Here is an 11889-nt window from a genome sequence, read left to right as displayed (position 1 = left end):
GTCTGTGTGGCACAGTGGTGCGCGTGGCGTCAGGAGAAGGTTGGCCCAGCCGCCATCACCCCCCACCCCTTTTACCTGGTGAGAAAGGGAGGCCTGCCCAAAGTCACCCACCAAGCCACTGTCCCTCCTGAGCTGGACCCAGAGGTATTATCCTGGCCAGGGGTCTGGCTGATTGACTTATTGGGAGTCCCGTCCCTGTAGCTGCCCGGTGCTCGTCTCATGCTCGTGCTTTCTGTGGGCAGGACATCCTTGGGATAGCCGTCAGACCTGGGTATGTCCCACCATATCCCCCTGAGGAAGATGGAGTCTACAGCCTATCTTTCGTGCCTCCACTGACTTGCACACTGGCAGCCTCGCCTTCTCCCAGACCCAGGTGGAATGGAGGTGAGGACTGCCTTGAACCGGTAAGCAGGGCTGAGAAAGCAAGAGGCCTGGGCATCTGCCTTCGGCAGGTGGCTTAGAGGCCCTCCTTAGGACCACCTGGCATTTCACCAACCAAGAAAGCAAAGCCCCATGAGCCCTGACTGGCATAGAAACACCTGTACCGAGCATGGCACACAGGTCTGCAGAGACAGGACAGAAACACAGGTCACGGGTGTGGATGTGCCGATGTAATCCAAACACATTTATCCCTGTAGGGACGAGACACCCAAACAAAAATACAGACACGTGTTTTCCTCTTAAATGTGAAATCACACATGAGATCAATGGGACCTGACTCGATGTCTAGACCACGGGAGAAACACGCAGACTCCAGGGCACAGGGGAAGGATCAGACAAACCCTCAGAAAGTCACGTAGTTTCTCAGAAACAAACCTCGGCTCGCATAGATCCGCACAGATCTGCATACCTCACGGTCAGTCACAGCAGGTGCCCCAGGCACGCTGGAGTTTGGTGCAGTGCTGGGGTCCCAGGGAAGGCCTCTCCCTCCGCCCACCTCACTGCCATGGTCAAGGTCCGTAAACCAGACCACAGGACAAAACAGCGACCTACCCCATCCAGCCCGGATGAGGGAAAGGGATGTGCTCTGGTGCTGCCCTGCCTCTGCAGTCCTTGTTCCCCTCTGTGTCCCCGTCTCATTAGCCCTGCCATGGTTCCCTCTTTGGACTCAGTGTAGTGGTCTGCCCCCAAAGATATCTGGATCGTAATCCTTGGAACCTAAGAACAATACCTTACTTGAAAAAAGGGCGGGAGCTGATGTGATTACAGGAAGTATTCTGGGATGTAATCATAAGTGTCCCTAGAGAGACGGATGCCAAGGGAAATTTGACGGCAAACAAGAAAGAAGGCCATGTGAGGACCTCAGCAAAGAGAGAGATTCGGAGATGCCGCACTGCTATCTTAAAGAAGGAAGAAAGAACCCCAAGGCAAAGACGGGGACTCTCCCCCAAGAGCCTCTGGAGGAAGCACAGCCCTGCTGACCCTTTGATTTTAGCTAGTGAAAATGATTTCAGAATTTTGGCCTCCAGAACTGTAAGAAAATAAGTGTATATTGTCTTAAGACGCCAGTGTGTGGGGGCGCCTGGGTGGCTCAGTGGGTTAAAACCTCTGCCTTTGGCTCAGGTCATGATCCCAGGGTCCTGGGATCGAGCCCCGCATGGGGCTCTCTGCTCCGCAGGGAGCCTGCTTCCTCCTCTCTCTCTCTGCCTGCCTCTCTGCCTACTTGTGATCTCTGTCAAATAAATAAATAAAATATTTAAAAAAAAAAAAAGATGCCACTGTGTGATAATCTATTATAGCAGCAATAGGAAACTGATAAAAACCCAGTGACCCCGGGAAGAAACACAAAGCCCATTTGTGGCCTGAGTGTGATCCTGGAAGACCCAGCAGGCCCATGTGGTGCCAGGAGGCTGCATGGCTTGGGCCAAAGCAAAGAAGCGGTCGGTTTCCGTTGCCCGCTGGTCTCTTCCTGGAACCTGCCCCAGACCACTGTTTTTTTGTTTGTTTGTTTGCTTTGTTTTGTTTTGAGAATGAGAGAGAGAGAGAGAACACAGAGGGAGAGGGAGAAGCAGACACCCTGCTGAGCAGAGAGCCCCATGGGGCTCTGTGCTGGGCTTTATTAAGGGCTTGATCCCAGGAATCTGAGATCATGACCTAAGTAGAAGGCAGACACTTAGCCAACGGAGCCATCCAAGCGCTCCCTGATCCAGGCTTCTAAGGCTGCAGCCTATCTGGTGGGCCTGGGTCTCAGGCCTGTCTGGCTGCCTTGGGGCTGAGTCTAGGACTGCTCAGAGCTCCAGTATCTCCCCACTATCCCACCCTCCCCACCCCCCACCCGGCCCAAGGGTAAGTGTGTAAGTCGCTGGAACACCTGGGTTTCTTCAGAACCTCACCGCCTCTGGCTTCTGACCTTGCAAGGGCAGAAGAGGCCAGGGAGGGAGTTCAAGTTTACGATGTGGTGTGATGCAGACACACAGGGGTGGACAGGGGCTGGTCAGGCCCCACACAGGCCCAGCCAAGTGCTGGGTACAGGCCCGGAGCCCTCAAGCCTTCTGGAATCTGGTTTTCTGGCGGCATATTCTCCTCTTTGCCTCCCCTGGCCCTGACCTTGGTGATCCAAAGGTTATCACAGAGGTGGGATGTGGGGGAGGGACAGCACTGGGAATAGGGTCAGCATGGACACTGCCACCCACCAGTGGGCCCACAGGGGGGTTGGCAGAGGGAAAGGGGACCACCTCCAGTGGCCCTTTGTGCCTGGCACGGCCTCAAGCTGGACACGCTTCTGCCCTATCCGCTGTGCACCCCTCACCCTGGCTGCAGTCTTCCAGGATCTACAGGACTCAGTCCCCCCAAACCCCCGCAGCTCCTGGACCCTGCTGCAGGTGGCTGAACATGGGTATGAGATGTGCCCATCAGTGTGCGGGGGGCGGGGGTCAGTGTGGGCTGCTGCTGGGGCTGGGGCTGGGCCCGGAGCTGGGAGCTGCAGGTGTTTGGTCAGAGGTGGACTCTGTTTCCGCAGCCCCCAGCTCTCTCTGGGGACCAAGTCCCTGGGAGTGATGCTAACAGGAGCCCACCCTTTGCTCTTCTCCCTCTCAGACGGCCCAGGGGTCAAGGAGCACAGACTCGGGACTTGGGGTCATGTGTTTATTTAGCGAGCAAGGAGGGGTTCCATCAGAAGGGCAGCCTGGGGAGCAGCTGGTGGGCTGTGCAGTGAGAAGGGTCTCCCGGCTCTCTCTCAGTGTCCAGGTTGGTGGGGACAGCTAGACGGTGCCCTGGGCAGAGGTCGGCACGAGGGTGATGGGGTGGGGACAGAACGCACCTAAAAAGAGAGTCAGGGGAACAAAGAGGGCAGCAGTGCTGGGCAGGGGGGGCAAAGGCAAGCCTGGGACCCTCTCCCGCTGCATTCTGGCTCTCATCAGCCCCTTCCTCCTGGGCCATACTCACCGCATGCTCGTTCACTCATCATCAATGCACTCGTCTGCGGGGGATAGAGTGGTCAGCATGGGCAGGGGTGTATGGGGGGATCCCTGACCTTCAGGGCCCCTATACTTCCCCTGGGATGCCCTGGGCCCCTGCTTGGCCCAGCCACAGATGATCTGGGGGTTCCTTCAAGGATGATACAGCAGAGGGGTGGATGATGGGGGCAGGGGATGGGGAGAGAAGCCAGAGCACAAACAGACCTGGGTGACCCCCATTCTCCAGAGGTGGCCACTGAGGCCCAGCCACATGCCTGCTTGGGCATCAGACCTTCTGCCTGTTTCTCTGCTGAGTCCTGACTGCCCTGCAGCCTTGGGAAGGTGCTGGTCCAGGCCAGGCCCCCTGAGCACCTCCCAAGTCAGTGGTGAGCAAGCCCCAGGGCCAAGGGGGAACCAGCCCAGGACAAGCAGACCTGGGCAGAGGGGAAGGTGGCCAGGCAAGGAGATGGGAAACTTGGACCTTGGGACCCACCCTTCTGGGTGCCCCACAGACCCCTAGGCGTGGCAGGGTCTTCATGAACCCAAAGTGGCTCCCAGGGTTTCCAGTGATGGCAGCAGGGGCCCAAGTTTCCCACTTCCCCTTTCCCTTGTGAGGCAACATTAGACCTGGACAGTCCCCCATGTCCCCTTCTCCTCTCCGTAGCTGACAATTACCAATGGGGATAGGGAAGATGATGTGGTTATTGGTGAGGCCCAGGGATTTGGCAAAGCGGGTGAAATACTTCTTCAGATCGGTGCTCAGCTGCTTGGTCCTCCCTATGGTCAAGATGGCCAGTGAGTGGCAGGCAAATGCTCCATAAATAGTCTTGAACTTGTGAATGAGGCCTCAGAGCCCTTCCTCATGGGAGGGGTAGGGACAGACCTGCGGGAAGACCCCTCTCCCACCTCCCAGGGGCTCAGAGTAAAGGGGACCTTGGGGCCTGGGTGGGATGGGCGTCTTCGCCCCCAGCATGAACGGGAGCACGGTCCCAGGGGCAGTGGGCGAGGACCCACCGTAGAGGGTGATCTTGAAGAACTCGTGGTTGTCGTGAACTTTCTTGAAGAACACCATGGCGAACTGGTTGTAGTTGGTCAGCATGACACGCACGGTGTAGTTCTGCACCCCGACATGACCTGCAGCGTGGCCGTGAGGGGGTCAGCCCACCCCCTGGTCGGGGGCCGGGAACGGTTTTTCCTCCCCAGCCCCCGCAGGATGGCGTCTGTGCCCTGTGGAGACCCGCCCTGCTCAGGACTCACTCTTGATGTCGCCCAAAGTGAATTGGCCGGGCAGGAGACTTGGGACGAAAGTTCTGATCCAGTGGTCACAGCTCTCGTTCCTGTGGAAACGAGATGGGTGGTGGGTAAGAGGGTGACAGTCCAGCGGCGCCCGCGGGGCTCAGTCGATGAAGCATCTGACTCTTGATTTTGGCTCAGGTCCTGATCTCAGGATCCTGGGATGGAGCCCCCAGTCCGGCTCTGTGCTCGGCATAGGCTGCTTGAGATCCTCTCTCCCTCTGTCCCCGCCCCTGCTTGCTCATGTGTGCACACATGTGCTCTCTCTCTCTCTAATAAATAAAATATTTTTAAAAAAATGTGACAGCCCACCTGGCCTCAGGAGGACCACGGCCTACCCTGCTCCAGTGGGTCTGGCTCTTCCCCACTGAACGCATCCCTCTTATCTTACAGCTTCCTGCTGTAGAGTCTCCTGGGGGATTCACGCTCCAAAGGCTACAATCTGTTGATGCCGAGGATGCCCTTAGCTCTTGGGCCGACCCTGCCCTCTCACGGGCATCCCATCTGGTACCCTGGCACCCCAGAGCTCATCTCCCCAAACCTGCCCTTCTTCTGTTCCCTTCACCGCAAGTGCTCCAGCCCCATCCCCCAAGTTCCAGAGCCAGAAGCCCACAGGAGCTGGGTAATTCTTGGCTCCCTTCTGTAGGTCCTCATCTGCCCCCATCCTGGTCATCTTCGACCTGGGACTGACCAGCCTCCCTCATTCCTCTCCTTGCTGCAGCCATACCTGCTTGTCACCAGATCCGTTTGGTACTGGTGTCTGAGGACCCTGCCTTTCGGCCACCGCCCCTCTCCGGGCTGCTCATCAGCCTCAGCTCAGGGCAGCCCTGTGATGATCTCCTGAAGGAGCTGGAACTTCCTTGAGGCCCAGCCTAGAGACCACCTGTCTGGAAGCCCTTGATGTAGCCCTGGGTGGGATTCCAGGCTGGATCGAGTGACCCTCCTCCCACTCGAGGATGCCCCTGCTCTCTCCAGTCCCATTTCCCTAGGGCTGTCTGTACTATCCATCCCCAGTACTGTCTGTGTGTCTGCACTGAAGTGACCGATAAATATTGATCTAGAGAATGAAGGAGGGGATGAATGCGGGGGGTTCTGGTACCCAACGGTAGGATGAATGTCCACCTTTCACCTTCAGTCATCGCTGGGCTTTGACATCAGTCTGCCTCTCAGACCCCCGGGGCGTCCCTGCCGCACCCCCCACCCCCCACCCAGGAGGTGGTGGCTCTCACCGGATCAGGGTGGAGGTGACATTGTAGCTGTGGTCATCCTTCAACTCGTATGTGGTGGTGTACATCTTGAACCGGGCTCTTCTTGTTGCATTAATCGAGTTCCCTGCTATGCCTATGACGTACCATTTTCCCTGGAACTATGGCGGGGAGGGGTGGCAGTTGATATGTAGAGCCCAGGAACCACCCCCGGAGGGCCCCCCCGCTGCTCTGTTCTTGCAGGTACCTCTAGGCAGCCTGACTGGGAGCCAGGAGCTGGGCAGCAGGGACCCTGACTGGCCACACAGGCCTGCGTTGATGCAGCCACAGAAGTTGGGGGCCCCCAGCCAGGAGGGAGCCCTGAGTCTGGTAGGGACAGGGTGACCCTTGGCAAGTGGCCCGCTAAAGTCCCTGTTCCTGTTTCCTTATCATGCAGAGGGCCTGAAGATGTCCCCACCTTGCAAGGACTGTGGGGATTACGGAAGGGATCGTGGACCTGGCAAGTTCCGCTCAAGTGACTTTCTTTTTTTTTTAATTTTTAAAGATTTTATTTATTTATTTGACAGAGTGAGATCACAAGTAGGCAGAGAGGCAGGCAGAGAGAGAGGGAAGCAGGCTCCTCGCAGAGCAGAGAGCCCGATGCGGGGCCCGATCCCAGGACCCTGAGGTCATGACCCGAGCCGAAGGCAGAGGCTTTAACCCACTGAGCCACCCAGGCGCCCCTCAAGTGACTCTCTTGACAGCGAAGTTGGGGTGGGGACGGGGGTGTGGGGTGTGCCTTCCATCAAGCGACCTGAGGGTGGGCTGAGCTGAAGCCTGAGCCCATCCGGCCCTGACACGCTCCCTAAGACTCTGCCTCTCCTCACTCTGTTCACAGAGTGAACACTCTGTTCTCTGCCCCAGGCGCCTTCCTGCAGCTGCCTTACCTGGTCCTCCTGGAAGTCGGGCTGCAGGGGGATTGAGTCCAGAAGTGGGGCTGGGATCGGACTTATGAGGAAGTCCTGGGCCGGAGCCTGCAGGGCCCCCAGCAGGACGATGCCCAGACACAGGATACCTCGGGCCATGACTTCAGGGCTTAGGAAACTGGCGTGCAGGACAGCAGCTAAGGAGGAGAAGCTAGTGAGAAGGCTGCCCCGGGGACCCTATTTATGGTCCCCTGACCAGTGGCTCACGCCAGGGTGGAGCGAATTTATCCTTTGCCAAATCCAGGAAGGGTGAGGCAGTTGCCAGCAGCTCAGGCTGAAACATTGGGCAAGCTCTCCGTCCCTTTCCCCCAGGTCAGGATTATGCAAGGTGAGGGGCAGGACGGCCAGGGAGGGGGGAGGGGCATTCCCCAGAGCTCCACATCTCTGCCAGGGACAAGGAATCCTTTGTGTGTGGTCCACCGTCTCCTATCTGGACACGCTGTCATCCCTGACCTCTAGGAGCCTCTGCTCAGCTCAAGTCCAGGGTGGGGTAAGTGCGGAGAGGCCCTTTCCGGCACCTGCTGAAGACAGACAGTGCCTCACGCCGACAGACTGTGGTACTGATGAGGGAAAACAGAAGGCAAGCTCACACCCCATAACCCACCCCCCATATATGTGACATTCCTCAGGCACTCCTGGATGCCCCAAAGCTAAGGAAAGGAAAAACAGTTAACTTACAGAGATCACAATCCTGCAAGAAGTGAATCTCTCTCAGTTTACAAAAGTTTTAGCAATCTGCATTTCTATCAACCTAGCTTCCAGAATGAAATGTAGATACAATGAAATTTCCTTATAACCGGGGCGCCTGGGTGGCTCAGTTGGTTAAGCGTCTGCCTTTGGCTCAGGTCAGGATCTTGGAGACCCTGGATGAAGCCTGGCGGGGTGGGGCTCCCTGCTCACCGAGGAGCCTGCTTCTCCCTCTCCCTCTGTTGCTCCTCCTGCTTGTGCTCTCTCTTGCTCTCTCTCTCTCTCAAATAAATAAGTAAAATCTTAAAAAAAAAATGTCCTTATAGGCTGCAGCCCATTGACAGATGCTTGAAGCGGGCGGAGCATATGCTCCTCCAGGACGCTCCCAACTACCCTTGTATTAATGTCTTGCTAGAGGGAAAAACAACCTTAACTTGACAAAGGCAGGATCTTTTTTTTTTTTTTTTAAAGATTTTATTTATTTATTTTTTGACAGAGACAGAGATCACAAGTAGGCAGAGAGGCAGGCAGAGAGAGAAGGAAGCAGGCTCCCTGCTGAGCAGAGAGCCCGATGCGACTGGGGGCTCAATCCCAGGACCCTGGGATCATGACCTGAGCCGAAGGCAGAGGCTTTAACCCACTGAGTCACCCAGGTGCCCCGACAAAGGCAGTATCTTGTGAGTCTTCTTTAACTAGGAAAATCCATTTGAGATCTCCCTCCTCTTTACCCCTGCACAACTCCCAAGTATATAATTAGTCACCGCTCACAACCCTGGGGTGGCAGCTTTTTCTGCCCAAGGCTTCTGACCCTGTGCTTTAATTAAACATCATTTTGCACCAAAGACGTCTCAAAAATTCTTTCAAAAAATTATTTATTTATTTGAGAGAGAGAAAGAGAATGAGCAAGCGAGAGAGAGAGAGAGAGAGAGAGAGAGAGAGAAAGCACCAGCCAGGAGAGGGGAAGAGAAAGAGACTCCCTGCTGAGCAGGGAGCCCAGTGTGGGCTTTGATTCCAGGATTCTGGGATCATGACCTGAGCCCAAGGCAGACGCTTAACTGACTGAACAACCCAGGTGCCCTCAAGAATTCTTTCTTGGTCGTCGGTCCCCCTGAACCTCACTTATATTCCAAAACCCCATCACTACTTCCTGGTTCCCCTCCAGGGAAGGGGAGGCAGCTGAAAGTGGACCTTCCTGGCAGGGAAGGACAGAATATGTACCCTGCACTCATGGACCCAGATCCTGGCCCTCCCAGGGACCCCACACCAGGGCCTGGCCTGGGGTGAGATACCCTTTCTCCAATGAAAGCCCACTAGGCAGTGTTCTCATGGTGAGTCTGCTGCTCCCCAGCTGGCAGAGGTGGCCCCGGACCTCAGCTGATCCCTAAGGGACTTGGCCCCTCCTGTAGGCCTGGGGGACAGAGACCCTCAAGCTGGGCCTGGCTGCTGCAAATGAGACAGCGTGACAAAGCAGGGCTCTGGGGCAGCAGTCCCAGCTCCATCCCGGTGGGGGGACAATGAAGGACATAGCCCTGCTCTGGGTGAAGCAGGCTGGGGGGCTGGGCCCAAAGCGGGGCTCTCTACCCTGCTGCTCTGGACACCAGGTACTTTGGGTCACAGTGCGTGCAAGGACTCGGTCTCATCCTTGAGAGAGCATCGATACCATCTGCCGGCTCTGGCCACAGTCTTGGGCTGTGGAGCCCAGGGGCCTAGCCTGGGCCCCCAGGACTGTTTCTGCCATGGTTGATCCCAGCTTTGTCCTGGAGGGAAGCAGATTCCTCATGGGGGCCTGGTTGTCCACGGGAGGCAGTGCAGGGTCCTAGCCCCTGGGTGGTGTCTCCTAGAAGTCACCAGAAGAGCCGCCTGGCCTGAGGCAGAACTGAGTGCTCAGATGACTTCCGGGGCCTCCTTGGCTCTTCTAGCTGCTACAGGGGAACCCGCTCCCCTAGTCTGGGCTTTGGGTGGTGGACCCTGAGGGAAGGGACTCAAGGGGTCCTGAGATGGGGGGGTCAGGGCAGCCTCTACCTCCCTGATGCCAAAAAGGCCCCCAGCGAACCCCCTGCCCACTCAGGCCTCTCAGGATGATGAAAAAGCAGAAAGTGAGGATGAGCAAAGCTTTGGGGAAATGATGTTGCTACCAAAGCCCACGTGCCCTCTGAAGTCACCAAGGGCCACCTCTCACCTCTGTCATTCCCACTCACAGCCCTAGAAGCTCTACCCCTGCTCCTCCCTTTGACCTTAAAAGATTATCTTTGAGTTTGCCGTGACTGCTGGATCAGAGGGAGACTGACAGGCAGTGCCTATCGCTGGACAGAATATTCTAGACTTGAGAAGTCATGAAGTAGCATGGCCAACGCTCCTTTGGTATGAATTCACACCCCTGCTCATGAAGGTATGAGGTGGGGAGGGGTTAGGGCCAGTTGCAAGAAGGTAGAAGGCCCGGCTCAGGGGCCCCTAGTTGAATCCTGACTCCGTGAGGAGGTGCCCACCCTTGCCCACCCCACCCCTGCCAGTTTTTCCCTCCCTAAAGACAGCTGCATTGCAGATGCTGTGAGGTGTTGAAAGGAAAACCACAGGCCCAAGATGGATTCACTTATGTTAAGGGCCCTAAATCAGCAAAGCCAAGACCTATGGCCTAACCCAACTGTGGTCCTGACCCCCCTGCACCGCACCTTCCCCCATGTATCCTTTGACCAGTCCACATGGAATTTCCACCACGAACATTTTTTTTTTAAGATTATTTATTTATTTGACAGAGAAAGACACAGCGAGAGAGGGAACACAAGCAGGGGGAGTGGGAGAGGGAGAAGCAGGCTCCCTGCCGAGCAGAGAGCCCGATGTGGGGGCTCGATGTGGGGCTCGATCCCATGACTCTGGGACCATGACCTGAGCCCAAGGCAGAGGCTTTAACCCACTGAGCCACCCAGGCGCCCCAACAAAGCTCCATTCTTTTTGCTAGATGGGGTGCTGCCTGATTCATGAGTTGTCAATAAATCCAGTTTGATGTTTTAAATTACTCAGCCCAATCTGTGTTGTTTAACAGAGGCTGGGCACGCACATGGGGCGCCGTCTCTACCTGAGGCCGACTCGGAGCTTCTAAGCAAACCCAGTCTTCTACGGGTGTTGGCTCTAGGCGTGTCTGGACCTTATCTGTCTATTGTTATCTCTGTGTGTGCTTGGCCTCAGCTGACAACTGGTGATGGCCACCTCTTCCGCCCTTCCTAGCCTAGCTACCTCTCCCCTCTGGTGGCTCAGCTCAGAAGCCAAGGGAAGGGTAAGAGTGAAGGGGATAGGGGCGCCTGGGTGGCTCAGTCGTTAAGCATCTGCCTTTGGCTCAGGTCATGATTCCAGGGTCGTGGGGTTGTGGGATCGAGCCCCATACTGGGCTCCCTGCCCGGTGGGAAGCCTGCTTTTCCCTCTCCCACTCCCCTTGCTTGTGTTCCCTCTCTGTCTCTCTCCTTGTGTCAAATAAAAGTCCAGAGCAGGACTTTGAAGGCCTCAGCCCCAGCTTCTCCCAGGAGGGACTTGGCCCCAAGGCTTCTGTGTGATGTGTTATGGACTCAAATGAGTGAGCATTGTGGCCTTCAGGGTCCCATCCACCCTGGAGCCCTTGGAGTTGGCCAGAGTCCAAATAGCAGGTCCACACCATGATCCCCCTGAGTGCTGGGGGAATGCCTCCAGGAGACCAGTCACGGCCGCAGGAACTCTTGGTGTCCAGAGATGAGCCTTCCTTGGCCATTGTGGTCCAAACACCCTGGAGGAGGAAGGCCTGCTCCTCCAGAGCCCTGGCTTGAGTTTCTAGTTTCCAGAAGTAGCTTTCCAATCCCCAGGCCCCATCTGTTGTGCTAGGGCTTATGAGGGGGCCTCAAGGATCTCCTGGTTCCTGCCCCTTCCAACTGGTTGGGACCCTCTAAAAGGCAGCCCTCCCTATCCCTCCCACAAGCATCCACTGGGTCCCTCCTTCTGCAAATGTCCTTTGGGCCCACTGGGCAGGGGGCAGCAGGCCTTGCCATATGAGATCTGGGCCCAGGGCTTCCTCCTCAGTCTGGTCCTCAGGTACCTGGCCCAAGCATGCCTCCTAGCTGGGTGCCCCTGCCTCTCACTCTGGAGCCTGGGCTCCCGTGCAGGCTAGAAGGTCCGTGATGACCTCAGTGGGACTGGAGGCCACTGCTCTGGGCAGGGCCTGCCGTGGGCACCAGGCATCTGACAGTTAGTGGGTAGATACTGGGCTCCTGTGGGGCTGGGCAGGAGACACCTCTACCTGGCAGGGTCCTGGCGCTAGCCAAGACCTGGCTCCTCCCAGCTGTGCACCCTTCCTGCCTGGGCTGTAGCCCCGAGCACCCCAGG

General features: G+C 56.8%; 1 protein-coding gene across 1 annotated transcript; it reads right to left on the bottom strand.

Moving 5' to 3' along the window:
* Positions 1-3395: 3395 nt before the first annotated feature.
* On the bottom strand, positions 3396-6957 carry LOC111146419 (lipocalin 2). The gene is made up of 6 exons (XM_022501959.1): positions 6820-6957; positions 5918-6054; positions 4653-4732; positions 4410-4529; positions 4071-4172; positions 3396-3418 (listed from the first exon to the last, which is right to left on the bottom strand). Exons 1-6 carry the CDS (start codon positions 6955-6957, stop codon positions 3396-3398), a joined length of 600 nt encoding a protein of 199 aa, XP_022357667.1.
* Between the last annotated feature and the right edge of the window lie 4932 nt (positions 6958-11889).

This window comes from Enhydra lutris, unplaced genomic scaffold (assembly GCF_002288905.1).
Source record: "Enhydra lutris kenyoni isolate GAN:26980312 unplaced genomic scaffold, ASM228890v2 scaffoldscaffold13, whole genome shotgun sequence".
Classification (NCBI taxonomy): domain Eukaryota; kingdom Metazoa; phylum Chordata; class Mammalia; order Carnivora; family Mustelidae; genus Enhydra; species Enhydra lutris.
Note: the sequence above shows the minus strand (reverse complement) of the source record. Positions and strands in the feature narration are given on the sequence as shown.

Coding starts and splice junctions, on each gene's coding strand:
- LOC111146419 (XM_022501959.1), bottom strand. CDS start 6,957: ATGGCCCGAGGTATCCTGTGTCTGGGCATCGTCCTGCTGGGGGCCCTG. Junction 6,055..6,819: donor CCGACTTCCAGGAGGACCAG/GTAAGGCAGCTG, acceptor TCCCCGCCATAG/TTCCAGGGAAAATGGTACGT. Junction 4,733..5,917: donor GTCACCTCCACCCTGATCCG/GTGAGAGCCACC, acceptor TCGTTTCCACAG/GAACGAGAGCTGTGACCACT.